Source organism: Lolium perenne, chromosome 6 (assembly GCF_019359855.2).
Source record: "Lolium perenne isolate Kyuss_39 chromosome 6, Kyuss_2.0, whole genome shotgun sequence".
Lineage (NCBI taxonomy): Eukaryota > Viridiplantae > Streptophyta > Magnoliopsida > Poales > Poaceae > Lolium > Lolium perenne.
Window position 1 is genome coordinate 106,089,401 of NC_067249.2, and position 27,882 is coordinate 106,117,282.

Here is a 27,882-nt window from a genome sequence, read left to right on the forward strand (position 1 = left end):
TCTGCATGCACCCGCGCCCACCTCTCTGCCCTTGCTGCACGCATCTGGCGGTGCAACATGGCCGCCGGTGACGCCGATGCTTGGTAAGAGTGTTGCCCCCTCAGCGCCGCTTGTCACTTGCGAGACTCCTCATTCTGGGTGAGCATTACTTTCTCCCGGGCAGCCGCCTCGGCCTAGCATTGAGGTTGAGCTCAAGCACATCCTTTGCCGCTCGGCCGCCATGAGGAGGCGACCTGCCTCCTCCGTGGCCGCCCGCTGGCGCGAGATCTCGACGGTGTGCTCAAAGTGGGCGTCGTTGATACACTCTAGTTTTTCCTTCTTCAGTCGCCGGAAGTGTGCACATTGAAGGAGGCCAAGATCACTGCCTGATCCGGGTCGCCGTGGAACAGTTGCTCCGCTCCCCACTGCGTCGCCTCCTCCACCGCCTCGGCATGCGCGTGTGCTATGAACCCCTTGTTCCACTCATCGAACTGGGAGTCGTTGAAGTTGAAGTCTGATAGCTCAAACTCGACATTGGGTTGCGGCGGGGCCATGGGGTCTGTCTTCGGTGCCTCTGGCTGCGGTGGTTATTGCGGCGTCGCTGGCGACGTGCGGCCATTCCGGAGTAGCATCGAGTGTGTGGTCACCAGCCTACACAGCATTTTTCTGGAGAGGTGAGTTTGGCGGAGCAGAGAGCGACGATGGTGGAGATGCTAGTGCGACGGAGGGCGCAATAAATAGGCGGTGACGACTCGCCGCAAAGCATCCGAGGCGTCGCATTTAAGGATGGAGCCGGCTGTATAGTCCCTAACGTGGCGGTCCTGCACTTCGAATTCGATGTGGCATTGTGTGTCGGTGGGCCGTTCGGTGCCCTACGCAAAGAGGTTGGCATGGGATTTCTGGCAATTGTATTGGGCTCCAAAACTGACGGACTACTTATTTGGTGCGTCATTGTGGCCCAAAAACGCGTCGGGCCCCCAAATCGCTATGGGCCGTGCCGGTGGATACACTCTAATGGCGCCCCTAGCAGTAAGCCAGTAACGGAGCATAGGGTCAGGCTGGCAACAAATTTTTTTATTTTGGATTTTTTTTATTTTTTTAACCAAGAAAGGCCCCTAAGGACCTAGAGACATTGCTTTATTAGTAATAATCCTTGAGCTATGTAGAGATACTTACGGGATATACTTACGGGATTTGCTGGATGAATTTGGTTTGTGCAAATCTACTTGTCTTCCGTGAATTCAGGGGTCGTAGTTTCTGTCCAATCTCCATGTAATCGCGTAGGTTGCATCCTGTAATAATATCCTCGTAGATATAGCATTGCTCCTTTATTAGCGTCGGTGGTTTACAAGATGCAAAGAGGATCTCGAAATATAACAAAAAATACAATCAAATCCTTAGAAACTTCAAAAAGGGCTCTAGATCTAGGAAGAGAAACACAATTCAATCTTTCCCCGCCGCGTAGACAAAACCTTGAAGTGCAGCATTTTTCTCCAACACCAGGGATGAGACCACTGGGTCAGAGTTGATGTTGAAACGCTACGCTGAGCTGAGGATGGGCCTCGAAATGACGCTCTGGCCTCAAGGTTGAAGATGGATTTGACAAAGGCCAACTCGGAGCATGCGCCCTTCGGCTATGGAAATCGTCGGAATATCGGCCCTGGACCAACGATGCACCACCGATGATGAGCTCCCATATGCAGTGTCAAGAGCCTTCGTGCACATCTTCTTTCCTCCCTGGGATCTAGCACAAGAACCAAAGCCATATTGATATCGGAGATGCCTCCCATCCCCGGCTCCATCTCCAACCATAGGAACACCGCGAAGAAGATCACCACCCTAGGTCACCGAACTCGGCTCAAAAGCTCCAGCAAAGCACTCCCTAACTCTACAACTGTATTAAGTAGGGACCCTCGCCCTACTTGCCTCCAGTCACCACCAGGGCGGAGGGGAGGAACCAACCGGCCCTAGATCTAAGGCTGGTGCCAATGCATCACCACACTATAGCCTGCCACGTCAGCTTTTTTCCTCACTGTCACCCCACTCTCACCCCACGGTGCCAGTGCACGGGCTATAGTGCCAGCTCTCACCTCTCTCTCCTCCACATCATCTTTTCTCTCTCCTCGACATTTAGCATTTCTTTTTCAGATTACAACATTGAAAATAATGCAAGAAAATTATTTTATTCAACTAAAATTGTTACCAATTACATTATAAAAAAAAATTACATAAAAATTTGAAAAAAATTACATAAAAATTTGAAAAAATTACATACTAGGCATTAGCCCACACATGCTCAATCAAATCATGCTAGAGCTGTGTATACATCGGTGAGTCCCTCATTTCGTTGTCCATCTGAATCCTGGCTGCTAGGCTTGGTGGTGCATGGTTGTGTATCGCAGGACCGACATTGGAATCAACTGTCTCATAGATGTTCTCCAAATTTATATCACGCTCATCGTCGATGATCATGTTGTGCAGAATGACACATGCACGCATGATCAACCCAAGAGTACGCCTCGAGTAGGAGCGTCCCGGAACTGCTAGAATGTTGAACCTAGCCTTCAGCACTCCAAAGACACACTCGACATCTTTGCGCCAAGCTGATTGAGCAGCAGTGAACAGTCGATGCTTTTCACTTTGTGGAAGAGTAACACCTTTCATGAACACCGGCCAGGAGGGGTAGATGCCGTCGGCAAGGTAGTAACCATAGTTTTCCTCATGTCCATTCACCGTGAAGTTCACTATGGGTGCTTCTCCCCTAAGCACATCAGTGAACAACGGCGACTGGTTGAGTACATTGATGTCGTTGTTGGACCCGGCCACTCCAAAATAGGCATGCCAGATCCAATGATCATACGACGCAACAGCTTCTAAGATTATGGTAGGGTGTTTGATGTCTCCCCTTGTGAATTGACCGGCATGCGCCACTGGGCAGTTCCTCCACTGCAAATGCATGCAATCGATGCTCCCTAACATGCTCGGAAAGCCACGCTCCTCGGCTTTCGCTAACAGACGCTGAGTATCCTCGACATTTGGTCGACGGCAAAACTGTTCCCCGTAACAGTCAATGATGCCTTCACAAAATCTATCTAGACAATCTGATGAAGTTTGTCTAGCTAACTTAAGCCACTCATCTATCGTATCTGCAGCGGCTCCATAAGCTAACAGACGCAAAGCCGCAGTACACTTTTGTAGGGGAGAAAAACCAGCACGGTTGAGAGCATCAACTCTTTGGGTGAAATACGGAGAGTATTCACCCAATCTATCCACAATGCGCAGAAAAAGGGATCGCCTCATCCGATACCTTCGTCGAAAGAAGCTCGGAGGATAATTGCAGTCGTCGGCGAAGTAGTCCTCGAAGAGCCGATCGTGGGCACCCAGACGATCACGCCTGATGAACTCTCGACGGCGTCGCGGCCGTCTTGGCTCCGCCTCCTCGTTGAGCATCGCCTCCTCATACTCCGCCTGAAATGCACCGATCATATCACCCTCCATTCCGTCGCTCGAACTGCTGCTAGACGAAGACATGGCGTTGAGAGGAGTGGAAATGGAGAGTGGAGGAGATGAAGTGAGGTGTGGAATGAGTGAAACCATATGTGGGGTATTTATAGGGGGTGGGGATGAAATTTTGGGGTTTTTGACATTTTTTCAAATTTTTTGAGCCAGCTGTTAGAAATAGGATTAGCTTAAGTCTTAAGCTAACTAGGTAGTTACTTTTGTCCAACAGCCGTGTCTCTTCGAAGGGACACAACCTTGTAAACCGCCTTTATTGGTGCCTGTTCGCTGGGTATATATACCCCTCAATCATCAATGAAATCAAGTGTTCATCTCTCAATACTTTTACTCTAAACACGTTATCAGCACTTTTCTCTGCCAAGAGCATAAAAGCCACAAAAAAAAATATCTACTCTGGAGAACAAGGATCAGAGTAGAAGAACTCGGAGACGGAGCGTCGGAACTGCGATTTTTCGCTCACCGTCGAAGAAAAGGAAACGATGCTTTACCGCATCAAATTCAGTTTGCAATCGGCAACATCGCCGGTGGCCTCGCCGTCCCCACCGTGACGTGCTCGTCAGCCCGTCCTCGGCACTCGGCAGGGCACCAAGACGAGCGACGGCGGCCGATACGGACCGCATCCTCGTGGTGCGGCGCTGCGCACGACCGGCCTCCGCTTCCCTTCCCGGCGCTGCTCCTCTCGAGCCCGTCATGGAGACCAGTGCTCCTCCGCCGTAAAGTGATGATGGTGGGCGCTTCGTTCCCGCGGCAAGACCGCTTAAGGCGGACACGGCGCAGGGGCAGCACGCCCGGCGGCGCTCCTCCGAGCGCGGCTGCCAAGTTACGCCGGCACTCGAGCCCGCGGCTCCCGGCGAAACGGCAACGCGGACCACGGCTGGTGCACGATGCGGCCTGCTCCTCGCGAAGGTGGTGGCTGCAGAGGCCCGCGGCGGCGGTGTCACCTCCGTCCTTAGAATGGATTTGGCGAAAATTCACCTCCGGGTAGTAACCGCACTAACAAGAGATAGAGGAGAACCTTATCCGGTTATCCTTCAGCATTTTTGCAATCCAATACAGATACTGTACTTGATTTGATATAAGCTTCACCCCTTGTATTTTCTGTACAGTACCATGCCTGTAGCCCTCGGCTAGTCGGCTTGTCTATATTTCGCATGGAAATCTGTACACAGATTTCATTTCAGATTTTTTTTTGGGTTTAGGTCATCAGATCTAGTTTGTATATAGCAACCACGGGCCTTTACAATAAGTTGACATACATGATTTGGGCGGCGAAACTTTTGCAATGGGATCACATTTACATTCTAGACACTATTTTCTTAGGATTTGATGCATGTTCAATTGATTTATCTCTAGAATTATCTATAACATGCAACTTTGGTACAACAAACTTTATTTGCAACCGAAATTAGTAACTTTCGTTGCAAACTTTCTCATTGAAATTTAAGATAAAATTGCCAACATAATATGTGACTATCTTAAATTTTATTTGTGAACCACTAGGTAATGGGTATCGACCGCGGAAATTGCAGAATTTTCCATTACTAAGAGATGTACCAATTTGTCAATTTGACATTTCCAAAAGTGTTCTTCCAAAAATATTAATGTCAAAGTATGACACAAGGTATTAGGATAAGATGTATACTAGCATATGTTAGGCTATGTGTCCCACTGAGATATACTCCATAAATATGGAGGTTACCTTGGCTGTGTTAACTTACTATTTGAGATCAACACACGCACATATATGGCATAGAAGCATCAGCTTAATATTCAAATTGTTCCTCTAGAGCATTTTTTTGTTTGCCAAATATATTTTACTATCATAGTAAAACAAATTCATGCACCATCATTTCATGCTTCTATTCCATTGGTGCTACATAAAATTAAGGAGTCTATATCATGAAATACTATTGTAGTGTCTTATATATATCAAGACAAGATCCATCATACATGACACTAATTGAGTTTTCTCACAAAACTACTATAGGTTCTCCATTATATGGTGATAATTATATTCACCATAAATAACCAATATGAAAATACATATCTATGTTTTGGCAATTAATTTAAGATCTCACATCACTTTGGGTAAGAACTCCAAAGCATTGATAGAAGTATCATTTAATATCTCAATATTGAATGTCTACTCCATGGTCATTAAGGAATTACCTCGACCATAAATATGCTCAATCGAAGCATTTTCATAAACTTATTTACTATCATAATAAATGAGTTGCATGATCATCTCATGCGGGGCTAGAATCTCCATCAAAGGAATTCACTTAACTCAAATAGATGAGAGAAATTGGATAAATATCTATTCCTCTTTAAATCTCCACCAACAAGATATTTGTTGTATAAACACAATGCCAATAGGTTCTCATTCCCTTTTGAGGATTTCTAATCCACTGTAGTTATTCATTTCTGTTGTCTATAAAATCAGCTCCAAGTTTATATTTTGTGATTAGGTAGTTTCAAATATAAGCCTGATTCAAATACCTCAATGAACTTTACATCCTACTTTGATGGTAATGTAAAAACATTATCGTCTTTATTTCAGGCTATATGATGTCTTCTTATATAGAATCATTAGATACACCCTACGGGTGATATATAGCACTACCTGAAATTCAACTATTACTCATAATACTAAGAATCTCAATGGTATTGAAAAGAACTAAAAGAAATGAATGTAAAGTGGAGGTAAAATGACAAGCAGAAACATAGTGGATCTATCAAAGGGATAAGATAACTCTCAAGATTATCAAAGATGTTATTGTATGAATCATTACACATATGAAATCTCAATTCCCAAGCTTTTTGGTAGGGTTATTCCACAATTTGATCATCTACGAGTTAAGCGGGGTAATTTTGAAGCTCACTTCAAGAAACACCGTACTATAATCTTGTTAGGGATTGTACTTATAATCTTCATCATGAAGAAAACATAAGCCTAGTCCGGTTGGAGATACACTCCTTTGCAATAATAGTTTTCTTGTGGAATGAAATTCCCAAGACATTTTGGAGACCTTGTTTAGTCTCATACCTATCCCCATAAGCCCATATTTATGCTACCATATGTGGTATGTTGTCCATTAATATCATGTTTCTCATACATGACATTTCAATGTATGAACTAAATTCATGCTAAACTTTGTTGTGTAGAAACTAATATTTTGGATCTTCATGAATTTAAGATTTGTCATAATCGCCTTGGTCACCCATTATAGGGATAATGCGGAAAAACAAATTAGTGAAAATTTCATTGTTCACAACTTAAAAGTTGCAAAATTCTCAAATCATCAGATGTTATAAGCACCTAATGTGTCATGAGAATTATTTTTATAAGTCTCTCACACTCCGCTCAAATTTCTTGAACTTATTCAAGAAGATACATGTGGACTATTCACAACTATCTGGGTCATATAATTATTTCATGGTATTCATATACACTTTAATGGATGGTCTTATGTGGGTCTCTAATCTCCACAAACCCATGATTTTACTAAATTAATTGCTCAAATTATCAAATTAAGGGCAAAATATCAATAACCTATTGGTTAAACCAATACAATTATTATTTTCATAAGCATTTGTGATTTTACTAAGTACTTCTTGTACATACCCAGAATGGTGTATCTAAATTCTTTATCAAAAGAATCAAACTAACTAAATGACCACTTTGACAAATTTTTAACATGCCAACATATTGTTGGACACATGCGGTCTTACACGCCGTAGATCTGATCCAGATCACAACAACTGCTTATCATACTGCTTCCCCTAGCAGTAAGTACGTGGAAATCAAACAAGTATTTCCCATCTGCGATAATACGGTTATATACCGTTATCACCACCCCAACGTACATCATGGGCACTCACATCAATTTGGGATCTATGTGATAAATAACTAAGGTATAATCGTTTATCCGTCAAATACCTTAAGACCCTAACAAGGGAGTTATTGATAGCCCGTACGCTGATTGCATTTGCAATAACGACATTTTTCGGCATTAGGGGAGATTAGTACCACAAAGAATGCCGGTAAATAAATAATAAATGTCATAGACTTTCAGTCCTTATATTCACGTACTTGAAAATCTGAACGATAAGTTCAGTCATAAATTTGCAACACATTGCAAATCTGCCACATACATTTACTCGTGACAAATATGTCACAAAATCATATTATGCATGCAACAATGTGCCAAAAAGAGTGAAGGTACCTAATATAACCACTTTCCTCCGAAATGAGAGCAAAAGGGGGAGAAAATTGGCCACATGAGATATAAATTCTCACATGCTTCCGCGGAACAGAGGAAATTATATCCTCAACAAGTAAATGTAGTTCAACCTCAAGTTGAATAACACATAGTGGATGCTCATCATCCAAATCCAACACAAATGTGCACATAATTTTAAGTGTTGGGACATCGAAACACCTTGACTCCATTGTTATGGGAAATCATGAGGAGTTCAAATATTTTAATCACATTTCCACAAATCTTATCGATTCAACAGAATTATACAACAAAGACTACATTTTGTCGACAAATATTTATTCTTAAATTGCTAAAACCTTTAGGGCCCTGAACCAAAGTCCATGGCAGAGTGCCTAATGCACTCATATATTGGTTCAACTAGAAGGATGCAATTGAATAAGAATAGCACTCACTCAACAAGGGAGGTATTTACCATCGTAATACCTATTCCTCATAAGCACCTTCCCTCTGGAAGAGAAATGAATTTTTGTTAACAACAAAAAAAAACAATGAGGTGGTGATAAAGTGAGGCTTGTAGCGCAAGGGTTCACGCAGAGACCTGACATCAATTATATATGATGTAACATACCCTATTGGTATAAGTGGAATTACGTTTCGATACTAATATTATTGGCAGTTATAAATAAACTATCCATGTAGTTGATGGATGTAGTGATTACATAATCATATGGGTCACTCAATTTGGATATCTATATTAAAGTCCTTAAGACTTATAAATCCAAATCCAAAATAAATAGCAACATATGTGTAATAATACAAAAGTCACTCTATGACTTAAAATAGTCAAACACAAATTTTGTGGTACAATTGACTATAAGAGCTCCTTCTTATAAAGGATTACTCGTACAATAATGATTGCTTATATGCAGTCATAAACAAAATCCCTAATTGGATTCTACATGACCTTTGTATATATCGATACTTTTATCATCAAAGTCTATAATATACATGAAAGGTCCTTACAATCTTATCAAGACGGAGATTTGGATTGAACCAAGTTTATAACTTGAGTATATTCCTTCGGAATAGATATCAATCAGTCTTTACATGTCCATAAAATTTTGGAGAAATTAAATATGGATAAATAAAATCAAAGATATATATGGTCACAATATCCCTAACATAGATACAAATTCATTCATACATTGTAGTAGTGATGAAGTGATATTGGACCTCTTGTTCCATATCTCAATACAAACTACATCACGAATGCAAATATTTTGTTGTCAACTTCTTTTAAGTGCAAACCCCAACTAAAAGGTTGGTGTAAGTAATATCCTCTGATATATTTAAGGCACAAATGTTCTTGATTAATTTTCTTAGGAATATCAAGATTTGACCATCATGTAATCTACGTTGGCTATAATTACCCGATCCCGAAAATGCCATATCATAGACTGAGTTCAATGAAAGAGTCTTCTAAAATAAGAATACAAAATAGACTCTAACAGCTTCATATAATAATTGAACACATTCAAGATCATGTGGTTAAGATTCAACAGAATCACCCACCATTATCTATCAGATAATACCACTTGTATTGCTCAAATGCATCAGGGTTCAATTAATATCTTTCAAACTAGGGAGATAAACACTTTGCAAACATATCATGTGAAAATCTAACAGATTTATTCACAGTGTTTTACAGATTCCCACGCTCATGAATTTAAGTTCATGGATTGGTGTGAGACAACTTTTAGATTTGCAAAGTTCGGGGAGTAAAACTCCCAAATTATAACCAGTGATGATCATTAGATCATATATATTGTACTCTTTTTCCCTTAATGAGTTTTCCCTAATGGTTTCTCATAAAAGGTTTTTAATGAGAAGATATAAATATAAGTGTCTAGATATGTCACATTGCTTTCTCCTTATTTCCCCCCTATTGGGTTTTAAAGGAGTTTTCGGTGGCACATCATATTGCACTTTTTGCAATATTTATATGTTGTACCTCCTATTTTCCCCACTGGGGTTTTTAAAGGAAGTATATAAGGCATATTTATTGTTCTCCAAACTCATTCGTGAGGTTTTTCCCTTCTCTAAGGTTTTCTCATATGAGTTCTCATGGAGACAACAATCTTTACATGTTGTACTATTTTCTCCTTATTTTTCCCAAAGGGTTTAAAGGAGTTTTAACAACATATCAAATACAACTCTCCTCATATTTTTCCCACAGGGTTTTTGGGGGAGACATTTTAAAGATGATGACTTTCAAGATGATGAATATTTACAAAGAGCACCATTGTTTACAAGGACATCCTCATATATAAGTAAGAAGACTATGCGAGAAGATCTTGAAGATTACACATGAGATTTTCAAGAAATGGCGTTGTCCAAGGGGGAGTGTTAGAAATAGGATTAGCTTAAGTCTTAAGCTAACTAGGTAGTTACTTTTGTCCAACAGTCGTGTCTCTTCGAAGGGACACAACCTTGTAAACCGCCTTTATTGGTGCTGTTATTTGGGTATATATACCCCTCAATCATAATTTAAATAATGTTTTCATCTCTCAATACTTTTACTCTAAACACCCGCAACGGCTACCCCAACGGCTAGCTGAGGTGGACGAATCAGATCGCGCCACCGCAGCTAGCCGTTACCCCCCCCCCCCCCCCTCTCGCCCCGCCTATCGCCCGCTGGTGCCAACGCTGCCGCCTCCCTGTCGCCCCCCTATCGCCCCCGGGCGCGGCGGCGCAGCTGGCGGTAGCGGGCGCTACCGCCGGGCGCCCGCGCCACCGCCCCGCACTCTCATCTCGCCCCCCTCTCGCCTCCCTCTCGCCCCGGCGCCGGTGCTACCGCCCCTCCTACCGCCTGCGTTGGCACCAGCCTAAGGACTCTAGTGGAGGTGGGTGAGAATGAGAGGAGAGGTGGGGTTTTGGGATTGTTATTTTCTCTCTGCCATCAGGTCGACGACAAGTCCCCCGAAATCCAACAGGCACCATTCACACCCGTGTCCCCATACCAACGGCCTATCCTTGCTGCCGGGCCAAAAACTAAACAAACAACCAAAGCCATGGGCCACCAACAGTGTATGGGAAGATGACCGACATTGAAAGATGGATCTGAAACTGCATAGCTACGAGCATATGAACCAGCGACAGTCCTACCAGCTTGCTTACAAGGGCATAGCCCCTGACTGCAGTCAATCCACGAATACCCAACCTGCAAATTTGTTGCTACATGCATACCACGGAACGATTGATTATACCACCAGGATAAGGGACCAGGCAGCGTTGAAACGACAACGCCAAGTTTCGCACAAGGCTGTGCACACTCCTACACCTCCCTTAAACTAGCAGCACAAGCAGGGAACAGTTGCAATGTTTCGCAAAAACTATCTTAAGTCTCCGTCTGGCCAAAAAGTGTCACAAACTTCAGGTTCCAACGCTGCGACTGCGTTCATCTTCAGATAGTTGTTGGCTGCTCAGCAACTGGGTGCCTTCCCTACAGCAAAAATTGTCAGCTACTTTGATCCCCTCTACAACGCTCCCAGGTCTCAGCTCACGCACCTGCCAAAACAGAAAGATCGTAATGCAGCGTCAGTTATTGAATGCAGACGAACTGCACAGCTGGTGATGCTGTGATTGTATTAAAACTTGATTGGTTTCAGTTGTATGGGAATGTGTTGTGCCATTGAATCTAAGAAAAACTAACAGGCAAAGTTCCAAATAAATACCTTCGACGAGCTGAACCAGGAGTTTGAGGTCTCTAGACCGCTACACCTGTCACCTGGGTAGGATTTTTACACTGGAATTGGGACCTATATCAACAAGTTGCAAAAGAACACAGGTTAGAAATGATTCATGCCAACAAGAACTATTATACTACTATGCACACATAGGGAGTAAAATTGCTAGTCAGCTTGACCAACAATGATAACACCGTACAAAAACAAGCTCGCTAGATAAGTCAACGCATCTAAAGTTGCTGCTACTTAAATAGGAAGTACACCATCTTCATTAAAGGTAGAGACGTCTAACCATGTTAGTACAGTAAACTCCTTACCTTGGGGCTAGATGGTCTCCAATTACTTTTTCTTCCTCTTCATTGAACATGAACCACTTGTCATTGCTTGCTGTTGTATCAAACTCTGGGACAAACATGATATTAGTAGTCACTAACTTTATAATAACCGTATTGCACAAGAATTTCAAACATACCTTGGCGCATAATTGCTGTCTTTTCATAATAGCCATCCAACTTCCAGTATGCCTCTCCTTTGTCTTTCCTGACAGGCTTCGCCCTGATTAAACCTCCCAGCTTCTCCTCTAATGTTGACACAATTCACGTGACAAAACACATTTAATTCAGTGTCTTAAACACAGTAGAGAATAAGATAGATAGCGTAGGGGGGCTGTAAGTACACACTCTGGTAAGAGGTGTTATGTTTGAAAACAAAGAGCCTAAAATAAACACTCTGGTAACAAGTGTTATGTTTAAATACTAAGAGCCTAACATAAACATTTATTTTAGTAATTGCATGTTCAAAACAATACACGTGGCTACATGCAACTAAAAACTTATCACCACATAAGCAAAACTGAAAGTAAATGCCCACATAAATGAAGTGATGACATTGCTGAACACAAATTCAAGAAAAAGCTGTAAAGTCACAGAATAGTAAACAAGTAAAATGCAAACTTATGGAGAAATAAGAATGTGCGGAAAGCTAAAACAAATATAACATGGAAAGATGTACAAACCATCTACTGCTGCCTCTTTGTCTTCGTTTAACTCCTTGATTTGAGCAATGAGACTATTTATTTCTGCTCCTTTTCTCAAGAACATTGATTTGGCCATCTCAGTCTTTAGTTTTTCTTTCAGCTCCTTTTCCTATGGAACCAAAGAAAGTGTTATTTATTACTGCAAAAAAATGTGACTAAGCATAAAAGAAAGGGTTGCCCAAGCTCTTACCTTCTCCTTTGCAGCACGGATTTTTTCTTTAGCAGCAATCTTTCTCTCAGTGGCATTTTCATTTTGTTCGATGATCCAGTTCCTCAACTTACTGAGAAAAGTCAAATAAAAATCTTGTTATAGAAGTAAAATAGTGAAATGAGCTACTCCAGCAAATATGGCATGTTTGTGTGGAGGTGGGGAGGGGGTACTTACCTAGTAGAAAGGGTCTCATCACACAACAGATTTAATACATGCAGCTTTAAAGAAGGGCTCAAACTCTTGTATTCTAGTTCCCCTTGATCCAAAGAGCCAAGAGGCAATTCCTTTGAGATGAGTGTTGATTCACTAATATAATTGCCAATTTCATCCATCCAAGCATCTCTGTCACTTGAATAATCTGAAGGGCTATGAAGAAAACAACCTCATTTAGCCAATTAATAACCAGAGTTGGGAAAAACACAGAAACATAAATAGGAGGGTATTTACTTCTCTCCTCTGTCTTCTTGGATGACAGAGAGCAAACTAATGTGAAAGTCAGAAACAACCAAGGAACCCTCTCGATTACGACGACCTCTTCCAGTTATGACTTGTAGAACCTTTTCTGGTTGTCCCTCCCTTATTTGAAGCACCTGTATAAAAATCATCGTCTACATAATTCCATTTGGAAACAAATGATTTTGTAACAGTAAATTCACACGCTAAAAGACATGTTAAACTATGAAAACAAAAAGGAGTTTTGAAAATTGCTTCAGAAATAAAAGTTGTCCAAAGAAACAAATTTAATACAATATACATCACGTTAGAGATTTGGACCAAGCAAAGATAGCATGAAATGCTTGAAGCAAACAAATATTATGCTATGTAGTTCTTGAATCTATCAGGACAATAGCTATGCCTTTAACCCTCCGCTTGTCAGTTCCCACCCTCCCCCGAGACCCCGACACAGCTGCCTCCTCCCTCTTGTGGCGGCACGCCGGCACCACTAGATCTGCACCCAGCAGCAGTTGGCGACCTAGCTGGTAGAGACCCGACAACTTTTCCGTCTCAGCGCAGGAGCCAAGAAGCTTGACTGGCGGCTGCAGCAAGCAGCCGATGCCAAGCAGCAACCAGCAAGCCAGGAGCAAGCTACAAATCCTAACGTTCTACTGTGGAGTCATGTTACTATTTTAGAGAAATCAGGGGTTGTGCGGCAATACCAAATGTCGTTGTATCAATGTATTGGTGTAAATTTATTTCTAATTTAGAAAGCTATTAAAACGTATCCTTATATCCGCGCATTTTCAAAATGCCGTATTTCTGTATCCGTATCGGCCCGATACAGATACATGTATCCGTATCAGTGATGCATAGCATTATATCGATAGAATAAAAACATGAAGGCTATGCTAGAAAAAGTGTTTCTTGTTTCATTATTTAGGTAAGTAAAAAGAGAACCAAGCGCTGCCTTGGTGGCTAGAGCTCACGGTGTTGAGCCAGCCCACCTGGGTTCGAGTCGCAGCTCAAGCGCGCTTGGACTAAACAGGGTGATATCTGCGGACTGGAGAGGTCTCATCTATCAAACAACGTATAGCTAAGGAAGGGATGCATCCCCCGTTGGTCAACGTTTTTTATTTAGGTAAAAAATATGTGTACACAAATATTTTCAAATGAAAGCAATAAGCCAACAGATATCCACACCATTATCGCTCTCCAAAAACTATAGACACACCCATTATGTCTTCCCCTGGATGCCCGTGAGGGCTGCTGGCCAGTGATGGAACTTAATTGGGGGCCAGAGCATGAATCGCAATAGTGCCCCTTGTAATATGCATCTTTTTTCGATAAAATGTAATATGCTCTTAGGAGGAACGTAAAACAAGTTTGATCTTTTTCAATGAAATGAAACGCAAAGGTCCTTTGCGTTTTCTCAAAAACAATCACAATAATGTAGACTTATATGATATATTCTTTAAAAAAAACTGTCTACACTTACTTTCCTTTCTGTTTTAAGTCAAGATTAGATCATATATATACATAGAACAAGCCCATACATCATTTTCATCATTGCCATTTCACTATAGGTTGTACCCATTAAGATGAACAGCTTTACTTCACATTTATTGCTTTCAAAATAAGCCATAAAACACATCTATCTAGAATGTATTATTGCAGCAATATAAGTCCATTCATCTACACAAGAATTATGACACTTCTTGCAAGCATACCAGGCATAGATAGAATAATAAAGAATGATTTGCAATATACTCCCTCCGTTCTCTTTTAGTCTACACTCTACAAATTTTAGACCATTTACCAGGTCATTTAATACTTCTACTTTGATATCAAGCAATCCAAGCTACATTAAAATTAATGGCATCCAATAGAGACAGTAGAATTGCTTTGTTTTCTGTGTTGTTGTTGATTACAAGGCTAAAATAACTAATATGGAACAAAATTTTAGTCTAAGATGTAGACTAAAAGAGAACAGATGGAGTAATAAGTAAAATATTACATACTATAGCTTTCTAACTTAGATGCCAATGGTGCATAATTTGGCCTGACAAGTAACAGACCAAACATGAATATGGATCCAGCCCATTATTTTCTTTACTTTGGACCATAAACAAATTTCCCCAAAGCCACACTTTGTCCCATGCTATGCCTAGTTTGTCCGACTGCATGAAAACCAAGGTTTGAGATTTTTTAAAAGTTTCAGTTCTATTTTTCTTTTTACAAGACAGAATAAGAACAGTACTGCGATTCTAGACATTCCAACAATGAAATCCATGAGCACAATGACAATCTTGAGCAAAGCAGATTCAGAAGTGAGTTGATGGCTCAATGCAACAAAATATGATTCCATACTTCACCTGCTCATATATTTATATGTATACAATTGTTGATGATGCTTGTTCGAGATATATGATGAATTAAATATGTATGATATGTTATTTTCTGGTGGTTGGTCAAACAGACAAACACACATGCAGATCATTACAGATGTGGGCACTAGCATGCACATGCATCCTGATAACCAACATATTTTTCTCAATGTGATAGTCTGCATGAACAAATATAAACTTAGGGATAAGCTCATGATCTTCTCCTAAATAGATGTTAGCATTGACTATCGCACTTCCATTTAGGAGAAGGTCAAGCTGGCAGCTCTACTAAAAGAACAAACATAGAACACAGTGACAATGATACAAAAAGCTGCTGCTATCGCTGGCATTTAGTTCTAACATGGGTGAACAGCAGTTACATAACAATGGCCAGGAAAGTAAAAGGTGAAAGACTATCCTTATTACTTGTTTGCCATAAGTACCTCTCCAAATGTGCGGCAGAATTCAAGAAACTGAATTGCAGCGCCAACATCGTCGGCCTCCAGGTCCGTCCCTAGAATGTTAGTGACTGGAGTACCTGTGGGTAGCTCAACTTTGGGCTTGAGAACATCAGTGCTCTCCTTGAGGATTTGAGGATCACCCTTAATGTCAACATGGACCTCATCATCAGTCAAGTTATTTACCCTGCAGCTGCTCTTCTTCAGTTTCTTCTTGACAGGAAGAGATGGAAGTGCATTGAGATCAGTCCCAATATTCTCATCCCCTTCAGCCAACAATTCATCAGTTGCATCGTCTTTTGCTAGGGCCCTCTTTGCGTTGCCCTCCTTTTGTTCCTGACAAAGGCGGCAGCAAAACAGATGAACAATACTGAACAATCACGATATACGGCAGAGAATCACCAAGCAAAACTAGTTCACCTTCTTGGCCTTGGCAGGGAGTGATGACAGCGCCTGTGCAGCAACCACAATGTCTTCGCCTTTGGCTAGCAAATCATGGACAGAGGTGTGGCCCGATGCCTTGGCAGCATGAGCCAGTATTCCTGTCGGCGTCTCCCCTTTCTTCTTTCTGCCAAACAAAACAAGATAAGAAATTTGCAAGAAATTCTGTAATACTGGAGCATCAGCTTTGCTTGGCAAACCTGCAGAAGCTGCAGTTGCAGATGCCCCTGCATTTGGGGCAGGTCCAGGCCTCCTGTTTGGTCATCTCCTCAGCGTTCTCACCATACCTGAAAATTACATGAAGACAATCCAAAGGAAATTAGATCAGGCCAGGAGGCTCCGCTTGCTCGAGTGAGAAGGTATCGAGAAGAAATTCCTGAACCTGTTGAGCAGGCACTTGTGGCAGAAGTGGATTGGACAGAGCCCCTTCTTCCGCGGCTGCTTGCAAGCCACCGCAAAGTCCGTTGTTTTCTGACGGCACTGCGAGCGGATGACCAAAACAAGAATGAATCAACCAAATCCTCCGTCCCCAGCGGTGGCCCAAAGGGAATCTGCAGATCCAGAACGGATGAGATGGGCGACAGCAGGTGCTCACCTGGTGGCAGGTCTTGCCGTTCTCCGGGTCATAGATCCGTTTGCCGATCAGACGGACTCCGGGGCACGGGTTGCGTTTCTTGGGAGCGGCTTCCTTGATCTCCTGCGTCTGCTCCGGCAGGACCACGCTCTCCTCACCGGCGGCTCCCTTGTTCGCCATGGAGATGCCGGCGCCCTTTTTCCCCATGGAGATGGGCTGGAGGAAGGGGAGAAGGGGCAGAGAGAAGTGAGGAAAGCTCAAGAGGCTTGGGTGGGTGCGGAAGCCGGAAGGAATTCCTCCGTTGTGGTGTTGGATGTGATAAATTTTGGGAACGGAAGCGTCAGGTCAGATCATAGCAGCGGCGTCAGGAGAGAGCGGGTGGCATGCCGCCAGTGAATTGCCCCGAAATTTTGAAATTTCCCCCTCTCGCCACTATTCAAGCCCTTTCCCCCCCTCGCCCAATGTTTTCCCTCCCACAGCTCGTCCTCACTTTTCGGGTTTAGTGACGGGCCAAAGGTTGTTGCCTTCGTCTACACACGAGTATTTGCAGAACATCAGCCGCCTAATGAACCATCCGATGATTAAATTCCACAGCGTTCGATCACGTAACAAAAACTGTTTCACGTGTAGCAATTTTTGTGTGTATGTAACATCGGTCCCTAAACAAATAAGAAAAATTAATAAAGTTGACGTGGTGGCTTTCCCTCAAAATAAAAATAAAAAACAACGCCCGCAAACATCACCGTTATTTTACCATCGTCCCCATCTCCGGTCGCCACTGCATTGGGTTATGGTGTATGGCTGGGGTGAAAGCCCTGCTCGGTGGTGGCCGATGCTGACCACGGTGATGTTTGCGGGCGTTGTTTCCTCGTTGCAAGCGTGGCCATGTCCTCATGTCGTCCCTCCCCTCGGTTGCCGGCGGCGCCATGGTGTTGTTATCCTCTTGAATACGTTGTCTTGACCATCTAAGTGAGGCCGATGCGACAATTGGAGACTGGGCGAGGTGGTGCGTTGTCGGTGTTGGTTGATGCCCAAGGCTTGGGCTTCGAGGGCTCAATGTACGACATGGTGGACGCATCTGGATCGGCATCTTTCCCTAGTCCTCGAGACCCTTCCTTCTTCTCACCGTCTCCTCTAAGCGCATGAGAGGAGGTACGTTGGTCCGGATAGCCTTGGAGTCGAGGTTGAGCTTTAGTGGTGTCTTGCTTGGTTCGTTACGCGGTCTTGAAACCATGTGCTCCTTCATCTCGCCATTTGTGGTTAGAGGTTGGGCAAGGCGGGCCGTTTATCATTGAGTGTGTAGAGGATCCATTGTTTGCCGTTGGCAATGTATTATGGTGTGTACGTGGAGTTGTAGCCTAGTTAGTGGGGGTTGTAGCGTTGTATCGGTTATCTTGGCCTTTATTCTACTATATGATTAATACACCATCCAGGTTGTATTTTCGAAAGAAAAAATTGTGAAATTTAGGAGCAAAAAATCCAAAATGAAACATTTATCAGTAAAACATCTAACATTTTTGCCCAACCGACATTGTTCTACAACATTTCCCAGTAAAACATCCCAAAAATCCCAAACCTCCAACATTGTTCTACAATATTTCTCCGTATAACATTCAACATTTTTGCCTAACCTATCCAACATTACATGATGATTGTAACATTTGTGCAATCTATTTGAAACATATACGTATTAAACATTCTAGCACTTTACCCATACTAGCACACAAAAAATGAGCACATGTATCATCAACAAAATTCCCCAAAATCTATCTCCACCACCGTCGACCATGGCGACACCACCATCCGCAACACAACGACGGCTCTCGGCGCACGACACCGAGACACACAACGACGGCGCTCGGCCATTGACGCATGACGGCGGAGACCGGCAACGAGATGCATGGCAGCAGCGACGCTCGGCCATCTGGTTGGCCCACATCAAACTGGGCATTGCCTATGCATCCTTCGACTTTTTTTTCCTTATGTGAAACGGTACAAAGAAGATGGGGCAGGTGAGGCTTGAGACTCCTTCGACAGCGCGGCGAGACGACCAGACCGGCGGATCCGTCAGTCAGTTGTTCTAAATGACTTTTCCATGGAAAAATCATATTATACCCTCAAAAGGCATTTTCATATGAAAAACTAGGATAGTTACCCGTGCACTGCAACAAGTTAATTTTTATTGAATGCTGACATGAGCTAAGTATGAAATCTTTAAAAAGCATAGTGCACACAACTAAAAAGAAATTCAATAGACTTTTGTTACATGACTTGTCAAAATCGGTGCAAGTTTATGGCATTCGGCAGTCTACTATCCATTGGAATCGATTGAACCATTGCAATGCAGTCATGCAAAGAAGAAAACATGATTCAACCACATATAAATCACTGCATTAAGAGATTTCAACGGAGTAATCAAAGATTAAAAGGTTGCTAGGAGTTCACATTACAACGTCCCTGTCATGCGAACCAGATTTAGTCTACATACCAACCTCCGGACTATTATTACTTTACTGAGGCATGCAAAGATAGTATATTACTACCTCCGTTCATAAAAGAATGTCAAAAATTTAAATGTAGATACACACTAAATAGTGTTTAGATACACACTAAATAGTGTTTAGATACATCTAAATTTAGATAAATTTTTGACATTTTTTTAGACAGGGGTAGTAGTTAAAACGTACGGCATGCACATAACTAAGTGTTAATAAACCAGAGAAAAGAAAAACATGAATAGGCATCATGTGCAGCAAACAGGAGGGGGGAACAAACATAGGATAAAGTAAAAATAAATAGAAGAAGCTGCTGCTATCACTTGCATTTAGTTCTAGCATTGTAAACAACACTTACATAACAATGACCAAGGAAGTAAAAGCTAAAAGACTATCCTTATTGCTTGCTTGCCATTAGAACCTCCCCAAATGTGCGGCAGAATTCATAAAACAGAATTGCAGAACCAACATCGTTTGCGTCCAGCTCGGTCCCTAAAATGTTAGTGACTGGAGTAGCTATGGGTAGCTCAATTTTGGTCTTGAGAACATCAGTGCTCTCATTTCGGATTTGAGGATCACCCTTAATGTCAACAGGGAACTTCTTATAAGCAGTCATGTTATTTACCCTGCAATTGCCCTTCTTCAGTCTCTTGTTAACAGGAACAGATGGAAATGCATTGAGATCAGTCCCTATATTCTCATCCCCTTCAGCCAACAATCCATCAGTAGTGTCATCTGTCCCTAGGGCCCTCTTTGGGTTGCCATCCTTGTGTTCCTAACAAAGGGGTCAGAAAAACAGATCAACAAGAATGAGCAGTCACATTATACGAAAGAGAATTGCCAAGCAAGTTGCCTCCCCAAGAATTGGCAAGCAAAACTTACCTTCTTGGCCGTCATAGGGAGTGATGTCAGCGTCTGTGCAGCAGCCACCATGTCCGAGCCCTTGATTAGCAACTCATGGACAGATGAGTGTCCCCATGCCTTGGCAGCATGAGCCAGTATTCCCGTCGGCGTGTCCCCTTTCTTTTTTCTGCCAACCAAAACCATTTAAGAATATGCAAGAAATTCCACAATAATCGAGCATCAGCTTTGCTTGGCACACCTGCAGAAGCTGCAGTTGCAGATGCCCCTGCATTTGGGGCAGGTCCAGGCCTCCTGTTTGGTCATCTCTTCAGCGTTCTCACCATACCTAAACAATGACATGACAATAATTCGAAGGAAATTAGATCAGACCAAGAGGCTCTACCGCTTGCCCGACCATGGAGATATATAATGATGGCTTAAACCTGAGAAAGAAGTGAAAAGAATTTCCTTAACCTGTTGAGAAGGCACTTGTGGCAGAAGTGGATTGGACAGAGACCCTTCTTCTGCGGCTGTTTGCAAGATACCGCGAAGTCCGTTGTTTTCTGACGACACTGCGGGCGGGTAACAAAAACGACAATGAATCAACCAAATCCGCCCCAACAGAATGACCTACAGCGCACAGGCATTTGCAGATCCAGAATGGAGGAGATGGGCGATGACAGGTGCTCACCTGGTGGCAGGTCTTCCCGTTCTCCGAGTCATAGATCCGGCCGCCGACCAAACGGACTCCGGGGCACGGGTTGCGTTTCCTGGGAGCCGCATCCTTGACCTTCTTCATCTGCTCACCGCCGGCGCCCTTCCTCCCCATGGAAGATGTTCTCGAGAAAGAGGAGAAGTTGTAGGGACGAATGAAGAAGCTCGATAAGCCGGAAGACTTCTACTGCGATTTCTTCTGTTAGGCCAACTCCAGCAGACACTCAAAAGAAAGGGCGTACTAAAATAAACGACTAATCATTCTCAAAAATAAAACCCGCAAACCATTCCGCTAATCTAGGTGGAAGCAAATTTGGTGCACATGAGCACCAGTGCTCTCGATTTTTAAAATATTTAAAAATTGAATTTCTGTATTTCAAAAAATCATCACATTTATTCTATAAATATATACACATATTCTGAATATTCATGTAAAATTTCGGTAGAAATTGCATTGTATTTTGAGCTACAGGAAAAAAACAAATTTGTGGCTACGTATAGAGGTATATATTTGTCAGAAATTTGTCTTTTTTGTATAGCTTAAAATATAACATATTTTTCTTCGAAATTTCTACCGTACCTTCAGAATGTTTATATGTATGTGGGTATTTAATTTTATATTTTTTTAAATCCAAAAAATATGATTTTTAAAAATCAGGAGCACTGGTGCTCATGTGCCAAATACACTTTTCGCTAATCTAGCCCTTTCTTTTGAGTATTAAATTGATTAGCATTTCTTTTGAGTATTAAATAACATGAATGTTTTCTTTTTGGTACTCTCTCCGTCCTAAAATAAGAGTTGTATCACGTTAGATCCTATTTTAGCGTGTGGCGACCGCTTGTCCTCCACCAGAAAAGCTAAAACGCAACGCGCAGAAAACGCTTCTCTACTAGAGGCGCTAAAATATTGTAGGTGTCGCAGGCGCAAATAATTTTCATCACAAACTACAATGATCAACAAGATCAAACAAGTCAAAATAAATAGACCAATAAATTGCTTTAAAAATCCCCAAATCTCAATCTAGATAGCATAGTTCAAATTCATGACAATCAAATGCAAAAGGATAGTTTTACACAACCAAGTTCAACACAAATTTGACTCAAACACACACAAACACATCATTTGTCAACATCTTCTTCGGAGTTTTTGGATGGTGGGGTTAGCATGAACCGACGAATCTCTATAGGCATCAACATTGGTAAGAAGGTGGTGGATCCACCAAGGAGGCCATGAATCCCCCGGCGGTGCTCCCATGCCACCCATACCTCCAACTTGACCCATCGATGCACTCATCCATCCATGTCCCATGCCACCCATCTGAGCCATCTCACCATTGCCTCCATGCGGCGGTCCCATGCCTCCATAGTCTTCGCACAGCGCTCCCATGCCTCCATAGCCTCCGCGCGGCGCTCCCATGCCTCCATAACCTCCATTGTGGTGCTCCCATTCCTCCAAATGGAAACGGTGGTGCTCCTATACCTCCATAGCTCCATGGCCACCCATGCCTCATAGCCACTCATCGGTGCATTCTTCCCATCACTTTGGCTCTTCAAGTAGTTTGCCATCATTCTTTTTTTTGCCAACACTTCATCGCGAGCAAGGTTTATGTACTCATTTTGCCTTTCATCCATGTTGGAAGTGTCAATACAAAAGAGCTTTCTCTCTTCTTCCACTAGGCGTTGATGTTCCTCATTGGCCACATTCTTCTCCTCCAATGCCAACTTCCTCTCCTCGGTTGCCGTCATCCTCTCCTCCAATGCCACCGCCCGCGCCTCGGCCTCGGCCTTAGCCTCCAAGATCCTAGCCACCTTCGTATCCTCGTTTGTTTGTTGCCTTGCAGCCACCATTGCCTCCATAGCTTTTGCTAGATCTTCATCCCCGGTCTTCCCCCCTCATTTCTTTGGGGGCCTTCTTTCCAAGCAAGGGCCTTCTTGTGTTGGCAACCAAGTGTGGAGTGGAGCTTCTCTTCTTGTTGTCATCACTTGATGCATCATCATCTATGATAGTGGTGGCTTCGGTGGCTACATTCATCCCTTATGTGTGCACGTCCATCTCATCACGGTTCTTCCACTTTTCCTCATTTCCCAGCTCTTCATAGCAATGGTGCAACACAAATGACTTGCCTATAATTGTCTTACCCTTCTTGTTTCCCTTCCCCTCATCTTTAAACAAAAATTTGAGCAATGGTCATCTACATTGTGAACATAACAGAAGAATGAGTCATAGATAAGAACAAACATGTGCATCAACAAAACAAGATAGTATCACACAATGAAACAACTTACCGTATCCACTTCACCCGTGCCACTTAGATTGAGTGCACATCAACCGCCGCCAAAGCACCCGTCCATTTTTGACAATCGGTGTTGATGATCCTCCACCGGGACCGAAGAGAATGATCGGTGCGCTCATTGTCACTTGGGCTGTGTGCATCAAAGCAGTCCTTCATTCTCATCCAGTAGGTATCTCTTGATTGGTCCATGCCAACCACCGGGTCCATACCAATATGCAACCATGTTTGGCAAAGCAACCTATCCTCCTCCATGGTGTAGTTGGCCATCCTACCTCCTCTCGGCGGTTCAATCAAACCCTCACCATGCTCATCCACTACATACTCCTCTTCTTCTTCCCCAATTTCTTCATCGAAATTGGAGTGTGAGAAAGAAGAGCCAACATTCATGTAAACACTACATTGCAATTAAATTAACACATCATTGTCTACATTCATCTATCATTGTCTACACTCATCTATCTTGACTACAACAAAAAAGAAGACTTTTTTTTACCTTGTTGTCGCTTGGTCGAGCAGGTTGCGCGCGCTGAAAGCCGCTCTAGTCGGTGGCGCTGGCTGTTGTGGTGCGCTCGGTGCAGGAGGTCGAGCAGAGCGACGACCTACAGGTTTCCTTTTGCCGCCTCCTTGACCGACGTTTGGGCGCCCTCCGCAGCAGCGGCGGCCAGACGCTTGGAGGCTCGGACCTTTCCTTTCAACGTGAGCAGCGGTGCAGAAGGTGTGGCATCGGGCGGCGCAGTGCCGGTCTGTGAGTTCGGCCGCGGCGACACGAATAGGACGCGGGCGGACGGTGGCGACGACATTAGGGTTTGCCGCGAGCGCCGAGTAGGGGGGTCGACGGAGTGCCTGAGGACCCGTCCATCATCGAAATACCGCCGACGACCGCGCGGAGGTGAAGGGGAATCAAGGGCGTGGGGGAAGTTTCCGGGCGGCGGTAGGTTGTTTGCGCCCGAGCCACAACAATAGCGCGCCGAGTGGAAGCGCTAATTTTGGGTCGTCGGAGGCAAAATGCTGCGTGAAAAATGATTTACAGCGCACACAATTTTAACGGGTCTACTAAGAGTGCAAATCGACCACGCGCGCTGTACATAAACGGTTATTTTAGCGCATGCGCGATATATCGTCTCTGTTGGAGTTGCTCTTAACTACGAGTGTTTCTATAACTAAAATAGGTCTAGATATAGGACAAAGCTAAGTCGGAGGGAATAAATTGGAAAACACGAGATTTCGGTCGTCGTGGAAATTTTTAGGTCACACGATTGCGCTACCATCACACATGGCCAAATTCAGCCAAGTTCCATTTTCTTTTCGAAATGGGGCATCTCCAGCCACTGCATCACTTGATGCATACATCTTTATTTCATTGATATAAAGCAACAGTACAAACCGAGTATCACAGCTCTTATTACATAAGGTCTCAATAAAAAGGAGCCATCTAAAAATAAAAAGTAGCATGAAGCGCCTATGCAGCATCATAGATCAACTCGTCAATGGCACTGGCTGTAAAAATCCCGTGCTACCATTGCCAGTCGGTTGCCCCTAAAATCTGTAGCCTAACGCTGCTACACCGGTTGGAGATAGGACCACATATGGATCTAGTGGGTTGCTAAAGGAATAACCTGTAAAAATGATAGGAAGTTTTCTGGTTGAAGGTAAAATCATTGGGAACATTCCATATCGCCCAAAGTAAAGTCCACACACTAACTCTAATATGGGCTTTATCTTGTTTGGATACCCCATTTAACCAATTGCAAAACAAGTTAGTAATATTCAAAGGTGGGGGTATATTGAAACTCATAAAAACAACCCTCCAAATCATTCTAACAAAAGGGCAAGATATGAACAGATGTTGAATTGTCTCCACATGATTACAAAAACAACATTTACTGCATCCCTTCCAATTTCTTTTAATCAGATTGTCTTTAGTAAGAATTACTTGCTTACGTAGAAACCGCATGAAGATCTTGATATTGAGTGGGACTTTTAGTTTCCAAATATATTTCTTAAGAAAAAAACGTGTGGCCATTAAGTAGATCCATATACATCGATTTAACAGAAAACTTTCCCGATGAATTAAAGTTCCATTTGAAAGCATCTTCACTATCTGTTAGCTGCACCAGAATGAGTCTATGTAACATATGTGTCCCTCTATCCCACTTGCCATTCAGCATGCGCCTAAAACCAATATTTAAGGTGTTTGATCCCATCACATTTGCCACCGTTACATTTTTATGATAGACAATGTTGTAAAGAGTCGGGTAGTCCTCAGCTAAGGGTTTATCACCTAACCACCTATCTTCCCACAAACAAACATTCTGGCCGTTGCCAACCACAAAAGAACCTCTACCGAAAAACTCATCTTTAACATTCATCAAGCCTTTCCAAAATGGTGAGTTAGTTGGTTATGCTGAAACCCGAGATAAAGATTAGAGTTAAGATTTTTTTTGTAGCAACTCTTGCCACATGCCGTTTTCATTCATTAGCTTATATAACCATTTGCTAAGTAGACTCTTATTCTTTAACTCTAACACTCTTTGGGCCTGCATATCATACTCCATTTTGTCAATCCATATATTTTTTTATGCCCATCACTTTGCCAGAAAAAATGAGACCTAAAAAAATTCAACCTCTTCCGAACTCCTTTTGGTATTTCGAGGAAAGAGAGCATAAACATGAGCAAACTTGTAAGAACTAAATTAATGAGCACTACTTAACGTGGGGGTAACCACGACAATTCCCACACATGATGGACTTGGTTTTAAGCAAAGCGGCATGATGGTGGTTTCGGTGGTGTACAAACACAAGACACATGGGGGCAACGAGGGTTTTACCCAGCTTCATGCCTCCAGAGGAGAAACCCTACGTGCTGCTTGTGGTTTGTATTGATGATAATACAATGTCGCCGAGATTAGCTATGGTCTAGCTAGGCTAGGGTTTGTGTTGCATGATGTTGTGTTCTGGGATTGCTTAGCCTCTTCTCGGAGGCCCCTTCTAGCCTTAGCCTTTATATAGGAGGCCTGGTATTGGGTGCCACGCTATTCGAGGCGTATACAAACTAGTATCTTCCTTGTATGGGCTTTCCTTAGTCTCTACGTCTAGCTCATGGGCTTCTAGTGTGACGTGAACGGTGTTTCCTTTCGTGGGCTTCATGGGCCTCCGATTGTATGGAATCAAGTACAACAATAAGGCACTCAATAAGGTATGCCCACATCAGTAACGTAGACGATCTGTATGAGTGAATAATAAGTAACATAGACGATCAATAACAGGTACTCCACAGGTACTCTCTCATTATGAGTGAATAATGAGTTTTGGTAATCAGAAACGACTATCTGTATGACAGCTGGTTTTCCTAAAATGACATGGACATAGAGTGATGTACTGATATGGCTAGTACAAGGCAACGGTAAGAAGCACCCCGTAGAAGGTTAAGAGTAGGAGGGCTACTATAGTACTTTTGCTACTGGGCATTTCACCCAATTTTGGACATTGTGCAGTTTGATTGTCATCACTTCGCTGCCATGTCAAGTATTGCCCAACCAAGCCTCTATTGTGCATGAATTGCCACTGGGAACGCTTGAGAGACTAGATGCATATAGTGGACTCCCCTCTTGCATATGTTGCATTGGGTTTGTGGTCTTAATATTTGAGTAATAGCGTAGACCATGTATGTATACAGCGGTATACCCGATAATGCAGAGGACAGGAACTATTTCTTTCGTCATCTATCAAAATCTCATCTTACAGAGTTTGGTCGAGTCTTTGGTTGCGTGATATCTCCGGAGATGTCTTAATTTGTCCACACATGTCTCCTTATAGGAAGTCAACCTATATATGTAACACGGCGTAGAAAAAGGTAGAAACCACTTACGGTTACTCATGGGTTCGCTTGAGGTGGACGACTATGCCTCCCAAAGTGGCTTCTGGTGATGTTCAAGACAATTGGTATCATCGGAAGCTAAGGTGTGACAGTCCATAGCACAAGTAAGTGGTTCTTTTGGGTTAACAGTGATGCTAAGGAGGCTTCTTTTAACTTATAATAATACCTGAGGTGACCAGCAACATCACCGACCAAGTGCTAGTGGCTGCTGATCCACTTCTCACAGATACAATAAGCTACAATGCAATTGATGCTAATAGGTGCAAACAACCCTACCTTCTATCTCCTTTGGTCATGGCTGTATCTAAACGCCACAGTGGCACTGGAAGTTATGTAAAGTCCACTCTGCCATTTACATCGTTTGGCTATAAGGAGAATGCAATGCGCAACAAAATATCTGCTACTGTACCTAATTCGATCCTATTTGCTCTCCTTCATGACCAATATAATCAGCACCCACATATTTTACTGGAGCACCACTCACACTGACTATGAATCCAAGAAAAAATGCGGTCCATGGTTCACAGCCACATAAGCAATATTTTTCTTCTAGGGAAGCTGATAAGGCTAATGCCAGGAGACGTGGCGTAGAGCAAATAAATTTTAAAAACTGATTGGATATATAAGTAAGCAGTTATTCTTTGCATACC

The 27,882-nt window shown here is 42.8% G+C and overlaps 2 protein-coding genes across 2 annotated transcripts; both read right to left on the reverse strand.

Moving 5' to 3' along the window:
* Positions 1-2,289: 2,289 nt before the first annotated feature.
* Positions 2,290-3,477, reverse strand: LOC127310360 (uncharacterized). Its single transcript, XM_051341042.1, has 2 exons — positions 3,287-3,477; positions 2,290-2,740 (listed from the first exon to the last, which is right to left on the reverse strand). The coding sequence occupies exons 1-2, from the start codon at positions 3,475-3,477 to the stop codon at positions 2,290-2,292; spliced, it is 642 nt and encodes a 213-aa protein (XP_051197002.1).
* Positions 3,478-10,819: 7,342 nt separating this feature from the next.
* Positions 10,820-21,285, reverse strand: LOC127307441 (uncharacterized). Its single transcript, XM_071822243.1, has 18 exons — positions 21,039-21,285; positions 20,822-20,919; positions 20,607-20,693; positions 20,387-20,534; positions 19,905-20,279; positions 17,031-17,354; positions 16,818-16,915; positions 16,636-16,722; positions 16,415-16,562; positions 15,980-16,330; positions 13,162-13,304; positions 12,889-13,080; positions 12,694-12,784; positions 12,483-12,612; positions 11,940-12,047; positions 11,785-11,869; positions 11,456-11,539; positions 10,820-11,288 (listed from the first exon to the last, which is right to left on the reverse strand). Exons 1-17 carry the CDS (start codon positions 21,174-21,176, stop codon positions 11,488-11,490), a joined length of 2,655 nt encoding a protein of 884 aa, XP_071678344.1. The 5' UTR covers positions 21,177-21,285; the 3' UTR covers positions 10,820-11,288; positions 11,456-11,487.
* Between the last annotated feature and the right edge of the window lie 6,597 nt (positions 21,286-27,882).